Below are 16,476 nucleotides of genomic sequence, written 5' to 3' on the forward strand. Positions count from 1 at the left end.
GATTTTTTCGCCATTCTTGATGGGAAATTTCCTAGTATTTGTAATCAACTATAATTCATCTTCAGAATTAACAAATTTAAACCTACATGCCCTTTTTTTTTTTTTTTTTGCTATCCAACTGGATCAGAATACGTGAAAGTGGGTGGTTCTTATGAACACAATAACCAACCTTAAGGTTCCTTATATACAGGGTAAATTCTTGGCCACATTAGCAGTTTTCAAATTCTTAAGATAGCTTATACGCTATGAAGTTAGTTAATTCGACAACCTAACTTTCATTTACTCTCTGATATACTTCTTGTTCATGAAGTTGAACAATCAAGCAAGCTCACTTGGCATTAAATTTTAAGTACATTTATTCTGGTCCCTCATCACTATAATGGAACTTTAAAGTAATCACATTACTGTGTACAAGAGTTGATCAACACCTGTCAGGGTCCAGATTTCCCTCCAGCCACCTGAAGCTGGAGAAATCTCCTCGGGTCATTATGCTGACATAGGCATGTGGCACAGTAACAGTGGCACAGCTGTCTAGTGGCAGGTGTCGGTATGACCCCCACTTTCCATCACTGTGTACATTCATAACAAGATCTTTAATGGGCGTGCTGATGTATCCAGAATAAAATAACACCTGAAAATATATACAAAATGTTTCAGAGATCTCATACTGAAATATACCTTCTGCTTGTTCACTTATATATTTAAGTTTCCTTGGCTTACGAGTTCACAATACCTCAGATTGGAAGAAACACATTGAGTATATTATTATTCCCAAATTAAGCTCTGCGTGCCTTGCCATGAGAACAGTCATACCACCCATGACAATAGATACTTTAAAGCTAGTTTACTTTGCTTATTTCCACTCTGTGGTGTCTTATGGATTAATCTTTTGGGGGAATTCAACAGATCAACAGACAGTAATAAAGTTTTTTACATGCAAAAGAAAATAATTAGAATAATGGCCGGTGTCAAAAGCAGGATATCCTGTAGAAAATTATTTCGTAAATTTAATATACTTCCACTTGCAAGTGAATTCATACTCTGCTTGCTATAATTTGTGGTGGAAAAATTGGATAATCTTAAAAGAAATACAGATGTACATAATTTAAATACAAGACGTAAACATGACCTATGTGTGCCAAATGCTAACTTTACTAAATATCAGAAAGGGGTGTACTATACAGGTATCAAGTTGTTTAATAATCTTCCACCAACAATTAAAAGTCTAAATTATGATATAAAGGTATTCAAGCCTGCATTGAAAGGTTACCTCTTCACTCACTCTTACTATTCTGTAGACGCTTTCATCTCTGCTGAAAATCCGTAAGCTTTATGTATATCTATAATCTATATGTAAAGTCACTTTTGTATTTCTATTTAAAATTCTCAGTATATGTACATTGATATGTGAAACACGTACTTGTTATTGTGTCGAAAATACAGAAGTTTATGTATATTGAATGAAGTCCTGAGGTTTATGTATATTGCAGAAAATGACTTGTTCTCCATCCTTTGATTGAGTCCTAAGAAGGATCTATGGAATGTAAATAAACTCTACGCTCTAACATACCTGAATACTGCACTTTCCTATCCAAGTCACAAACACTCCAGGTGCCTCATTCTGTCTGGTTCTTCACATCTCCAACTCCAAATAAGCTGCTTCCCCATCACGCACACAACTGATCTTCTGAAACACTGACATTCAGATAACTTTGTCTGCCATCTCTTGGTAATATTACTCCACACACTACAGATACAGTTCACGAGAAAGTTGCCACTAAGCACATCCCCTGATCTCAAACTCCTCTTTCAGACAGACAAGGCACTCACACTGAATCTATAACCGTACACCTCCTCCGAAAGCAAGGAGATCACACGAGGGCCTGAGGTCTTCCTTGTGGCATTGTGAGGCATGCTACTAACTCGTGATACTTGGTCACTAGGAATCTAAAGTGTGCGACCGTGGTGTGGTGGCCACATAACCAACATTACAACCTGTAACCCTAGCTGATTACTTCTACCTTGTCCACTGCGATAGGCTCTTACACAAACTTAAATAAACAGCTACTGAATTTCCACAAGCAAGTCACTAAAACTGAGGCTGCCAACACGTGTCTGTGGATCATCCCAACCGCATCGCCTGATGAATTGTGTCCATCATGCACAATGATCATGTCAGCTCCCGGTGCAAAGTCTTGCTACCTCTGTAGTAATGATGGACTCGTAAATGCGTAACGTCTATAGTATCCCATATGCTTGCAGGCACGCCTACCTGAAACAAAACCATGTACCGAAATAAACATCCGCATTGAGAGACCAGTATTAATTCTTACTACGAAGGCACTCTACACCACATTAATGATCAACTGGCCAACTAAACCGACCTTCCATGCAACCAAAATATTTCTCACTTTACGTCCTTCACACAAAGATGACACACATCAATTCTAATAAAATCAAATTAACTTCCACGCCATGGCAATATATATATATATATATATATATATATATATAAATATATGACAGTGAATCTGCACTAGACTCGTATTGCAGCCCACGATCACGCCGACCTCAGAATTCGCCATTCTCCTCATACGCAGGGACGGCAACGTCGAAAAAAACAGCGAACACATCCCGCCACCGCTGAACTAGCGATATTCGATGATCGTTATATGCCCACCCTGACGAACTCCTCTGCCATCTAACGACAAAAGGGCTGAAGTAGATGTCCTACCTAGCACACTCCACTGCACTGCCGAACGAAATGCTGCCTGAAATACCACTCCACAAATTGTAAAATCATAAGCAGAAACGGGGTTGCTGGAAAGTACTTCCGTAACCGCCATTAGTTACATCTTAGCCCTTAAAAATGACAGGAACTACAAACAAATGAAGGCGAAACACGCCTACCGTCACCTATAAGAAACCAACTACCAAACATAATCATAACCTAAAATCATTTATGAAACCAACCACACGGAACAACACCTAGGATCGTAAAATACAGCTCAATCAACTTAGCACGAAGCACTATGAAACAAATAACACACATTTCGTAACTAGATCGCCTACATTCTGGCACACATTGCCTCTCGGTCACCCGAATTGTTACTGAACCCAGCGACGTTTCACACCCTGCTTAGATCAAAACCAGACACAAATCTTTAATACCTACACGACTATCTATAACACAAGACACCGAGTGAAAGCGTCCACTGCTAACCGTAGTCTCGGACACGAACTTCCACTCGTCAGACTTCATGTTGGCATGTAGACACTCAACACCTCACGCGGATTCAGCAGCGACATCTTCCCTGTTTATTCAATTCTTGGAACTAAATTTGCAGAAACTAATAAGATGAAACGCGGGCTGCGTCAATTAATCAGGCCAACCAACATCACATATAGAAAACCAACTACCAAACATTTCCATAACCTAAAAATCTTCCATCATTTATGAAAACAGGTAGGATTTCGTAAAATACTGCACAATGAACTTAGCGCGAAGCATTCTTAAACGATTATTCCATATGTCGCCACGGGATTGTACTGCACGACTCTCTTTAGCACACCGACTGACTAAGCCCACTGGTAACCGTACTTACGAACACGAACTTCCCTTCGTCAGACTTCATTATGGCACTTGCAGCACTCAACACCTAATACGGACATTCCCTGCTCGATAATTTCTCACAACTAAATTTGCAGGAGGGCGTAGACCTTCTGCTTGTTCACTTATATATTTAAATTATATCCTTTTATTGAGACATGAATAATGCAGTCATTCGAACTGATGAATCTAATATGAATTATTCTAAGGCTCCTTATTATCATCATAATGTTACTAAATAAGTTTAATAAACATTAAAGTTCATTGTCTTCACACAAAAGGAACATGTATTTAATTCAACCTTTTGAAACTCCATGAAACAGAGTCTTTCTTCCAAGCTGATGGTCACTCAGCTAGTAAAGTAAGTCCCGCCTTTCAAGGAACACAAAGGTTTGTTGCCAACTGGTCCTTATTGTGAGCCACAAGAATACAGTTCACAGCTTCCTATCCTATTCCAATAAGATGAACTTTAATATTATCATTTCAACTAAGCCTCCATCTCCCATGTGGTCTGACTGATTAAATTTTTTTATCTGGATAAGTTTAAATGAATAACAATGAAGTGCCTGTTTCCATTTGTGATCCTTACAATTACTGATTCAGGATGCTAATCTACAGGTCATCCTCTCAACCACAATGCTGTAAAAGCTGGACCACATAGTATGTAACCACTAAACTCACTTCCAAACAAACATTTATTTTGACCTATCTAAAGAATTAAACAAAATTAAACTAACCAATTATAACTTTAAATTCATTACATAATTTCAGTGCCAATTCACAAAGTCTCTTGTTTTAATTTCATGCCAGAAAATCAGCTATCACTCCCAGAAAAGCAAGTAAGCTCTTATGCAACTGGGGAATGACAAAAATCAGCACATATTAAAAATTCTCTCTTTTTGATTCAGACAAAACTAAGTTACATTCATCTACAGAAAACTTATGAATGAAAAATCCACACTTTAGGTGCTACAGCAAGAACAGGATATACAATAACAGAGTCATAGCTCTATACCCTTAACATGACAAACAATCAAACATGCAATATTTGAAAATGAATAAGAAAAGAGTGAACCAACTCAAATCAGCTAATCTTCAAGACAAAAATGTACATTATAACATTTTATCTAAACATGAACAATTATGCAAATTTAAGACAGGTTTTATTTCAACAAAAATTCTGATTGTGGACTTTATTGTAATAGTGAAACTGGCATATGTTCCAAGAATTTATAAATAAGAACAATACATTAAATAAATCACCATTTCAGATGGAAATTTTATTTTAAAACATAAAATAATATTTATAAGTCAAAGAGATTAAATATTGCACAAATGTTCAAATCTTAGAAATCAGGTGAAAACTTGTTAACATGTGGTACTTTGTTCACTGGCAGTAAAAAGGTTCAAGTAGGAGTCTCTAACCTTACAAAGTTGGTCTCTGGCTCCTTGCAGATACAGTTCATGAGACCCAAAATGCCATTGAGTGGTGTATCCTGAGCTACAAGGATAATGCGATGCTTAGTGTTGCTTTGGATGACAGTCTGCATTTGTGGCAGCCAATCATAGTTCTGGACTGCAATGTAGATCACAACTGGATTTTCCACCATCAATCCCTGAAACAGATTCCACATACGCTTTCTACCAAAATATATATTCTAACAAAAAATCATTTAGTTTACCCAAAGTTTCTTGATGAGCTGATGATCATACTGCCACCTCTGGCTTAACTGGGATTACTTTTTATTAATCATTTTATGGAACAAATCAATGTATTACTTATACAGCATTAAATAACATAATAATTACACTGGATGAAGTGAAAAGTATAAAGAAGGATGATTCAGTATAACCTGTACATTGATTATGTTGTTGTGGGTTGTGATGCCTTGTAGATTTATAGGTAGAATCCAAGATTTCAGAGAAAACTACTGTTTCTACCTTCAGCCTTACACGGTGTCATAACCCAGATGACTATCATCATATTGTCATCTTTACCATAGTGAAAATGTCAGATCTCACAAAGCTGCACAGTGTTCAATACGTAGAAGGGTAAGCATGCTGCTCAGGCGCATGACTCAAACAAGTTAATTGCAGTTTCAGAGCATAATCATACTCTAAAACGGGTCTCTGATGCTCTTGTCAACCCAAGGTGGTAGATTTCCTCTTATATTATGAAATGGAATTACATAACTTGTAAAATTTACTGTAAAGACATTATCCTTATTTATACAAACTGAAAATCTCAGAATGCCTTTTCAGTAATTTCACTCACATCCATACTTATATCTTTTAATGGAGTTTTACTTTTAATCAGTTAAACACATACATATATAAAAGAGGCTAAAAAGCAGCATTACAGTAGACTTATAGCAAAATCAGACAATAAAATAAAAACAACATGGAACATAATAAAAAGGGAGACAGGGAAAATATATTTATCAGAACAAATGCCACCTCTTCTAATAAACAATGAAAAAGTAAATGATCCTGGAACAGTGGCTAATGCCTTCAATAAGTTTTTTCTAACAATTACTGAAAGCTTAAATTTAAATCAAACAGGGACAGAAGATGCTGTTTCCACTTTAAAAGCTGCATTTCCTGTAAACTTTTCTGGTTCTAATATCATTCCAACCACCGAAACTGAGGTGAAAAGTGTAATAAATTCCCTCAAATCAAAAAACTCATCAGGTTATGATGAAATAAGTAAAATTTTGAAGGCTTGTTCAGCTCTAATTAGTCGTCCATTAACCCACATTTGTAATCACTCATTATACACAGGCATTTTCCAGGACCACCTTAAAATATCAGTAGTACGACCACTGTACAAGAAAGGGGACAAAACCAATATGACAAATTACAGACCAATTTCACTTTTAACTACCTTTTCTAAAGTGCTTGAGAAGATTATGTACAATAGATTAAGTCATCATATGCATGCTAACAACATATTAGTCCAGGAACAACTTGGCTTCAGGAAATGTGTATCCGCTGAAGATGCTGCTTTCAAACTAACAGACAATGTTCTAAAATCTGTTAACCAAAAAATGCATGTTGGAGGAATTTTCTGTGATTTAGCAAAAGCTTTTGACTGTGTAAATCATGAAATTTTGTTGGATAAATTGCATTTTTATGGCATTCAAGGAATAGCAGCGCAATGGTTCAGATCCTATTTAACAGATCAAAGTAAAAGCACCTAAAAACAAACGAAATTTTTTCTCAAACTGGGGAACAATAAAACATGGAGTCCCCCAAGGGTCAATTTTAGGTCCCTTGCTTTTTATAATATACATAAATGACCTTCCTCCAATAATAAAAACAATAAATACTTCAACAGAACCCATAATATTTGCTGATGACACAAGCGTTATAATTTAAAATAAAAATTTTGATGATTTCTGTTCAACATCAAACATAGTTCTGTCTCATATGAGTAAATGGTTTACTGCTAACAAGCTGACCCTAAATCTAGATAAAATTTATAACAAATAACTCACCACAATGTGCTTCAAGTATTGGTTATGATGCGAAGTATATACAAGAGTCGATAAACACAAAATTATTGGGTTTGAAAATTGATAATCACCTAAATTGGACTAATCATATTGATGAACTGATACCTAAGTTAAGTGGCGCATGTTACGCAGTTAGATCTCTGTTCCACGTCAGCAACACTGACACACTCAGATCAGTATATTTTGCATATTTTCACTATTTAATGAAATTTGGAATAATTTTTGGGGGGAAATTCATCAAACATCAAAAAGATATTCACTTTACAAAAGAAAATTGTTAGGTTATTGGCTGGTGTAAAACCTAGGAATTCATGTAGAAGTCTATTTAAGAGATTAGAGATCTTAGCTCTCGTTAATGAACTTTATTGTAAATAACCAAGAACTCTTTCAAACTAATTCTGCTGTACACAGCGTCAACACAAGGAATAAAAATCAGCTTCATAGACCAATTGCCAGTTTTCAGAAGAGTGCATATTATGCAGGGATCAAAATTTTCAACAGTCTACCATCAAATCTCACAAGTCTTGTAAATAAAAAGGCACAATTTAAATCAGCATTGAAGAGATACTTAATTACACACTCCTTTTACTCTGTCGATGAATTCCTAATGTCTACAAGTAAGTCGTAATTTATCCTTTGTATTTTTGTGACATTTATATGACTTGTATTTGTATAACATGTATTGTATTATTATGACTTATTCTACATTCTATTGTCATCTGACTAACTTATGGATCCATGGAATGTAATAAAGATGCATGTATGTATGTATGTCCAATCAGGATAATACTTGGAGGGTGGTTTGGCATTAGATGTGTGTGTGTTTGTGTATGAGTAAGTGGCAGTACAGAACAGATTTATTTATTTTCATATCTTGGACCCCCATTAAATTACTTTAATAACCAAATTACAGTCTACTAGTGAAGGGAAAAGGTTGTGTTGTGTTTTGGAAAAAAAACACTTATATAAGAGCATGTGCGAATTCAATAGAACAATTTGCGCGGTCTTAGATTTATTTGCTGTGCTCCCATCTGAAACATGAATTCCTGCATTTACCCCAGTCAGGCAGAGAGGCCATTGGCAAATATATCTGGGGACAATGCCACAGAACGTCTGCATATATAATAAGATTCTCCGCATCATTTCCTATAATTGTGATCTGAACATGGCACGATATAGCATATACTTGAAGACGGCCGTCTTCCGGGTTGTTGCGCCGTGCAGTCTGGTAGAAGTTTACTGACGTTTCAGAGGTCCTTGCTGCCTCCATTATCAGGGCGATAGGTTACTCATAAAAAACAACCCAGTCTCACTGCCATAAAAACCTCAAATCCTACATAGCATATGGTTAGGTTAGTATGAAATGTGTATTTGTCTATATAATGATGCATTATCAAATCCACTATATTTACTGCATTTACTTAAAAGATATCAATACAATAAAATGAGGTGATACATGATTATCTCTGCACCTTTTATGTTCCCCATCTTCACAAAAAGGTTCACATTTCAGAAGGAAAAAAATTGAACGGGGAGGGGGGGGGGGAATGTACTAAAAAAGATGCTCTCCATATACATATAATTTTATGGAAGCTCTAATTTTATGTTTTCAAGCTAATTTATTCTTTTAAAATATCCATCGAAGCACAATATTATATCTGGATGAATTACTTTGTATTAGCAGATCGTTGAAATGTATGACTAAGTGATAGATCTCTTACATGTATAGAATTATAGTATCCTTTAAAGCAGAACACATTTTGTCACCCGAATATTAGTAATTTTAATTTCTGTTATCGTAACATGCTTGTATTTAATTCTTTGGATAAGTCGACATGACTATAAGAGAATGATAGATAAAAACACTTAACTTAAATCTTGAAGAATTCCGTATCTTTATATATTGTATGAGATTTTGATGATGATATTGGTTAATTATTAAATATCTAAGATTGTAGCACCTTATTGGATTGGGAGAAGATTTGGAAGCAGATTTCTGTACTGAAAAAGACAGTCCGAGAATTGGGCCACATGCAGTTCCAGATATTTACAGAAGTAAGGTTTAATAGAAATAAACAGAAATCAGGATTTAATAAAAAAATATGCCTGTAGTCTGTATATAATTTCATTACATCGTCACACTCATAGCTGTAAATATGTTTGTATATCCTCCGATTTGTGAAGTAGATTCTACTTCACTTGTATTTTAGATTTAATTTGTAGTTTAAACAAGACTACTGTGTTTTTACAAAACCTGATGATACATATATATTTATATATTTTAAATCTTGTCCGTCTAATCACAATAAACTCTTATTAAATATTAAAATATTACAATAATTAACATTTAAAATATATCAAATGATGTTCTTTATCGAAATATTCGATTTACATTAGACCATCATTTTTTCACGACATGTTTCAGTTCCTAAAAGAACTATCTTCAGGTGAATATAATTATATGAAGATTCAAATCAATAATAACTTAAATACAATTTCTATATATTATTTTAGCGCACATTTTTATCAGATATCAAACGATGTTCTTTTCCAGATTTTATTCCATTTTAATAGCATACTCGATGTTGTTCTGTATATGTACATCATGCTCGATATGACTTTGGTGTTAATTATTGTAATATTTTAATATTTAATAAGAATTTATTGTGATTAGACGGACAAGATTTAAAATATATATTTATTATATCACAATATGACGCAACTTTACCATCTCCTGATGATATATGTTTCTAGATTTTCCAAAGTCAGGCAGAGAGGCCATTGGCAAATATATCTGGGGACAATGCCACAGAACGTCTGCATATATAATAAGATTCTCCGCATCATTTCCTATAATTGTGATCTGAACATGGCACGATATAGCATATACTTGAAGACGGCCGTCTTCCGGGTTGTTGCGCCGTGCAGTCTGGTAGAAGTTTACTGACGTTTCAGAGGTCCTTGCTGCCTCCATTATCAGGGCGATAGGTTACTCATAAAAAACAACCCAGTCTCACTGCCATAAAAACCTCAAATCCTACATAGCATATGGTTAGGTTAGTATGAAATGTGTATTTGTCTATATAATGATGCATTATCAAATCCACTATATTTACTGCATTTACTTAAAAGATATCAATACAATAAAATGAGGTGATACATGATTATCTCTGCACCTTTTATGTTCCCCATCTTCACAAAAAGGTTCACATTTCAGAAGGAAAAAAATTGAACGGGGAGGGGGGGGGGGAATGTACTAAAAAAGATGCTCTCCATATACATATAATTTTATGGAAGCTCTAATTTTATGTTTTCAAGCTAATTTATTCTTTTAAAATATCCATCGAAGCACAATATTATATCTGGATGAATTACTTTGTATTAGCAGATCGTTGAAATGTATGACTAAGTGATAGATCTCTTACATGTATAGAATTATAGTATCCTTTAAAGCAGAACACATTTTGTCACCCGAATATTAGTAATTTTAATTTCTGTTATCGTAACATGCTTGTATTTAATTCTTTGGATAAGTCGACATGACTATAAGAGAATGATAGATAAAAACACTTAACTTAAATCTTGAAGAATTCCGTATCTTTATATATTGTATGAGATTTTGATGATGATATTGGTTAATTATTAAATATCTAAGATTGTAGCACCTTATTGGATTGGGAGAAGATTTGGAAGCAGATTTCTGTACTGAAAAAGACAGTCCGAGAATTGGGCCACATGCAGTTCCAGATATTTACAGAAGTAAGGTTTAATAGAAATAAACAGAAATCAGGATTTAATAAAAAAATATGCCTGTAGTCTGTATATAATTTCATTACATCGTCACACTCATAGCTGTAAATATGTTTGTATATCCTCCGATTTGTGAAGTAGATTCTACTTCACTTGTATTTTAGATTTAATTTGTAGTTTAAACAAGACTACTGTGTTTTTACAAAACCTGATGATACATATATATTTATATATTTTAAATCTTGTCCGTCTAATCACAATAAACTCTTATTAAATATTAAAATATTACAATAATTAACATTTAAAATATATCAAATGATGTTCTTTATCGAAATATTCGATTTACATTAGACCATCATTTTTTCACGACATGTTTCAGTTCCTAAAAGAACTATCTTCAGGTGAATATAATTATATGAAGATTCAAATCAATAATAACTTAAATACAATTTCTATATATTATTTTAGCGCACATTTTTATCAGATATCAAACGATGTTCTTTTCCAGATTTTATTCCATTTTAATAGCATACTCGATGTTGTTCTGTATATGTACATCATGCTCGATATGACTTTGGTGTTAATTATTGTAATATTTTAATATTTAATAAGAATTTATTGTGATTAGACGGACAAGATTTAAAATATATATTTATTATATCACAATATGACGCAACTTTACCATCTCCTGATGATATATGTTTCTAGATTTTCCAAAGTACTCAATAAAATTATTCTTTTTTCCATTTCTGTTTGTTTGTTTGTTTATTTCAAAACCCAGTGTCGTCATTAGTTTTCACATGACAAAACTTCCTCACAATAAGAGTGTTAACCACTTTCTTGTCGAATGTAATGTTCGTCTTCTGGACTGAGGCTTGTAAGTAGATTGTAACATTTTGGATTGACGTACGTCCTCCATCTTCCAGGGTGAAGTGATGATAGATGCAGTATCTTTTACCAGTGTGTTCACGTCCACCTACTTACAAGTTTAATCGACATTCAAACTCAGAAGACAAACACTGACATCTTGTCATGAGAACCTCAGGTCTCATTTGAAATTTGTCATAATTATAATAATTTTTCTGAAAGGCGAAGCTGATTTACACGAGTATAACATACCTTTGAAGCAGAAGAAAAGAAAAGTCAATAATGAAGCAATCATGCAGTTTCAGCTTCTTCTGAAGAATGAAACAAGGGAATCCGTTTATGAAGAAAAGTAGAGAAAGTAGAGAGAGAAAGGTGAGTTTGGTTGTATCGATCAGGGCCCTGAAAACCAACCAGACCACTAACACGGCCCTTTTCAGGGCCCTGATCCATACAATCAAACTCACCTTTCTCTCTCTATTTTCTCTCCCTCTCCCACTCTCGCCCACGTGCTACCATTGGTCCAATCCCATAAATGCTCCCATTGGCTCGGGGCAGGCTACACCTTTCACTTCCCGGCCTATAAACCCAGCACCTCACACCCTATTGGCATATTCATCGCCCTGATGACGGAGGCAGTATGACCTCTGAAGCGTTGGGTTAACATCGACCAGACTACACAGCGCAACAACCCAGAAGACAGAAATCTTCATACTCATCGCCCTGATGACGGAGACAGTATGACCTCTGAAACGTCGGTAAACATCGACCAGACTACACAGCACAATAACCCAGAAGACGGATATCTTCAAGATACAAGCTCCTTCTTCTTCACTGTGTATTATTACCCCTGCATAGATCATCCATCCTGTAAGTAAAAATAATATATTATGATATTAAAAGGAAACACTGTCATATAGTTAAGCAGTGTTATTCTACTGACGAAATAAGCAACAGAAACATGTGAACTATCTATTTGTTAGCTAAACAACCAAATCATGCACACAGCAAGCTAATAAATGCAAGTGCTGGCACACAATATAAAAAAAACAGACTAGAATTGTATTCTCGTGAGCCTACTGACAAGGCAACACTTTTAATGCTGCAGAAGTTAACTATTAATCTGTATTTCATGATAACAGGTACACAAACTTAGTCGGTAAACAACGAACTTTTAAAACTCTTAAAATGGCATTGCAGGGGCTGGAAAAGATTTACCACTCACAGAATAGCAAGTATAATTTATGCAATATAAAGCATTAATGTGCACACATGCAGGCACACGTATGCGCACACACAACATCCTATCCAACTTCAAACTTTTCACCAAATGTAACAGCAAAAAAGATTAAATATTCCAAGAACCCTCCAACCCAACCAGACACTGAAGATGAACGTGGTTGATACAGAGAAGAGGCTTAGTATTCTATCTTGCTCTTAGTTTATTTAGTACCTGTGTATTGTAACATCCCCATGGGACTGAATGGCGGATACGCGTTGTGCGGTGAGGAAGATAAACTGGAAGTCTGTCTTCTGTCGGGGATGGTTCGATGATCCTTTGATGATTCATCATATCCTGAAATATAAAATATTTAACTAAAGAAGCAACAAAAACCTTAAAACAAGGACTTACAAAATCACCTATGAAATGCCAATGTAAGGATAACATTTATACAAAGCCTACTCTGCTTCCTATAAATCATGTGGCCTATTTATTCGTTCTACGTGTCGTCTGGTGACGGCGTAGCTTACAGTTCTCATACAATTTACTCTGAATACCATGCATGGCACAGGTCACATTTGAGGATTATGTCTACGATACCTCAGTCTTTGTGGAAATCACTATATTAAAATTAAAATTAAAATATGGTGTATACAGTCACACGCTAAAGTTAGAAATGTATTCCAACTATGAATTTGTGACTCATGAATTCAGAGTGAAAAGCAAACTAGAAGGGATTTATGTACAATGATTCTGTCAAAATAAATACATTAACATCATCACACAATTCTGTTGGCCATACACATTTGAAAATATGCAAAATACTGGGCAAATAAATTGTAAAATATGGTACAAAAATCGATAAGGTGTAACATATACAGAAGAAGAATGCAGACCAGATACAGCGCAGAATTAAAACAAACAAGGCAGAGTTACAAGGGAACCAGGGAGATGCTGGCAAGGTGATGAGGCTGATAAAGGCATTAAGATACTTAATCCATGAAGACGAGAAGGTATAAATGAATGAGAAAATGAAAGCCACAAACAATCATTCAAGGCAGAATTGGCACAATGCCTGTACCAAGTACCACAAACTAATTTCTAGGTAACAGGAAACAAGAACAAAAGGATTTGCGAAGTCCTATTTCTCACTGTATTGTACTCTTTGCTGCTCTTACCGCAGAGAAATAAAATCCATCCAAGATATAGAAAGGTGGCTTAATAGCTTCCCAAAGGGCCATGATTAAACAAACAATGGCGTATGAACAATCTCCTGTAGGCATGATGTCTTCTACATGAGGGTCATTCATAGACGACACTTTCACTTCCAACGTCTGTTTTTGGTGATCAATCTTAATTTCACCCTGCAATCAACATTTGCCAAAATCAAAGTCTCTGAGGAGACACAAACACATTACAAATTAAAAACATAGTTAACAGAACACATAAGAGGCCACAAACATCAAACATCTGATTCAGCTTTCACTATCAAACCCAAAACACTTTTGCCTACATACGATGTAATTTACTTCTATTAATTTTTCACTTAAAATTAAATATCATCCCACCACACGTCTGACAATACGTTGGATTTGAGAGAGACTACTTGTCCATAAAACAGAAAAGTTGAGAAGTACTGTTTTAGAGAAATGTTCTGATTCTTACTTTGCGTCCGCACCCTTGGAGCAAACTCTCGAAAAGGGACTTCACTTGCAAATCAATCATATCACGTGGTTCGATCATGTTTTCTAGATCCTGAAACATACAAAACAGAAACTAAATAACCACAGAAGAAACAGTTCAAATTCCTATAAAATTAGACAACAGCTACTACAGTCTTCAAAAATGCAACTCAAAATACCTGGTAGGGCAGGAGTACCTGAACAGCTGCATTTTCACCTTATCCAGTGAAAAATTATTAGCCACAGTTACTAGGATTCATACTACCCACGTAACAAATATCAACAATTCAGAGGAACATACTGCCTCGATATTTTCAGCCCTAAAGATGGAAGCAGGACGTTCCTCAGGAATGTTGGTATTTACATACAAATCCACATGGATTTACAACCCACAAGACCAATATTTGCGGATTAACAACAACGGCTTCATGAATTCATATTTAACAACTTAACAAATGTTTAACAAGCTAAGAAATGTATGCACAGCGTAACAGTGATGGTCCAATGTCTGTGATGTCAGTTGTCTGGAATCAGCAACAATTGATCCATAACCACTGTGCCCCTGCCAGCAGCTTCCAAAGTCTGATTTCTCACTCAAATGAAAGTAGCATTTTTTAAAAAATGTGCATTTCTCATTTAATAGTACCACACCAAAGGAGTTGCACTGAAGTGGCACTTAATCATTGATTGCAAATGACACCGAGTTTATTACTTTCACTTACATCAAAACTTGATGTTGCAACTTCCAGTGCAAAATTTACAAGTGTAACTCATACTATTACAAAGATTTAACAAAATGTAAGCAAGCACGATAAATATGAAGTTGATGCAATGTTGCAATGTGTAGTCTGGTTGAAACTCGCCTACATCGCAGAGGCGCTTAATGCCTCCGAAACGTTGGTAAATTTCTACCATAACCTAGAAGACAAGTCACCTGATTTCTGGCTGCTTGCACATTACAATCTGCACAAATAGAAAACATTCAAATACAATCTTATTCTTCTTCAGTTGGTGGACCCTGGCTTCCTTACATACAATACAAAATTTTCCTGCCTTATTTTACTTCCCCTGAGTATTACAATTTTTAATAGTAAATGAGTAGTAATTTCTCTGGAATAAACACAGCATAAAACAAACAACCATTGCAGCAGTGTAGTTACCATGTGCTTTATACACAGGAGGTCCCTGGTTCAAATTTCAGCCTGGAGACCTATTATCCTGAGACTTCCCTCAGTCCTTCCAGGCACATCCTGGGTCAGTACCTTAAATTAGGTGAGGACAAGATAGCACTCCCTCCACACCCTTTCCCATCCATTATATATCATCTAATGCCATAAAGTCTTAACTAGTAGCTAATGACAGTGGCGAAAAATAAACCACAAACAAATAAAAATATAATTTTTAAAGCAAGTGACATCCACAAAATCCGTCACCAACGGCGTATTTCCTGAAAGGATAAACAGAAAGTGGGGATGAAATTCGAGTTTCTCACAGAGAACAGGTGAGTATCAAAGTCATGGAAGAACATATTTCCTCCAGTATGTTCCTCCAAGACAAAAGGTACCCACCTACAAACCCACATGGCAACAGACAGAAAATGGGATCTCAAGCCAAGTTAATTGTAAATTTGTCTGAATAAAATAAAACTGGTACTGCTGTTCAGTCTGATATGCATTCACTACAGCGCAGATGCAAATAAGTGCATTACACAATTTAATCATTTAAAGAGGAAATGACAGCCATCTGAATTGTAAAAAAGTTGTAACAAAACTCATTCTATTGTAAACATTAATCAACATTTGAACAGAATAACAACCTCTTTCTTAGATATTA

The 16,476-nt window shown here is 35.2% G+C and overlaps 1 protein-coding gene across 4 annotated transcripts in view; it reads right to left on the minus strand.

The window, feature by feature from the left end:
- Window positions 1–1,836: 1,836 nt before the first annotated feature.
- Window positions 1,837–16,476, minus strand: part of LOC147870806 (structural maintenance of chromosomes protein 6-like) — a 28,882-nt gene continuing 14,242 nt past the window's right edge. The window contains exons 7-11 of one of the 4 annotated variants that reach the window (XM_087341889.1): window positions 14,627–14,716; window positions 14,140–14,325; window positions 13,193–13,315; window positions 5,036–5,226; window positions 1,837–2,272 (exon numbers count right to left, since the gene is read on the minus strand). In XM_087341889.1, coding sequence (XP_087198015.1) covers window positions 2,269–2,272; window positions 5,036–5,226; window positions 13,193–13,315; window positions 14,140–14,325; window positions 14,627–14,716 — 594 coding nt within the window. In that variant the 3' untranslated portion in view covers window positions 1,837–2,268. Of the gene's footprint in view, window positions 2,273–4,287; window positions 5,227–10,428; window positions 12,608–13,192; window positions 13,316–14,139; window positions 14,326–14,626; window positions 14,717–16,476 lie in introns of those variants that run through there. The other 3 variants (XM_087341891.1, XM_087341888.1, XM_087341890.1) reach the window with 3 other exon arrangements.

This window comes from Zootermopsis nevadensis, unplaced genomic scaffold (assembly GCF_977971745.1).
Source record: "Zootermopsis nevadensis isolate Lab colony 2312 unplaced genomic scaffold, Znev_1.0 Znev_ptg000196l, whole genome shotgun sequence".
Lineage (NCBI taxonomy): Eukaryota > Metazoa > Arthropoda > Insecta > Blattodea > Termopsidae > Zootermopsis > Zootermopsis nevadensis.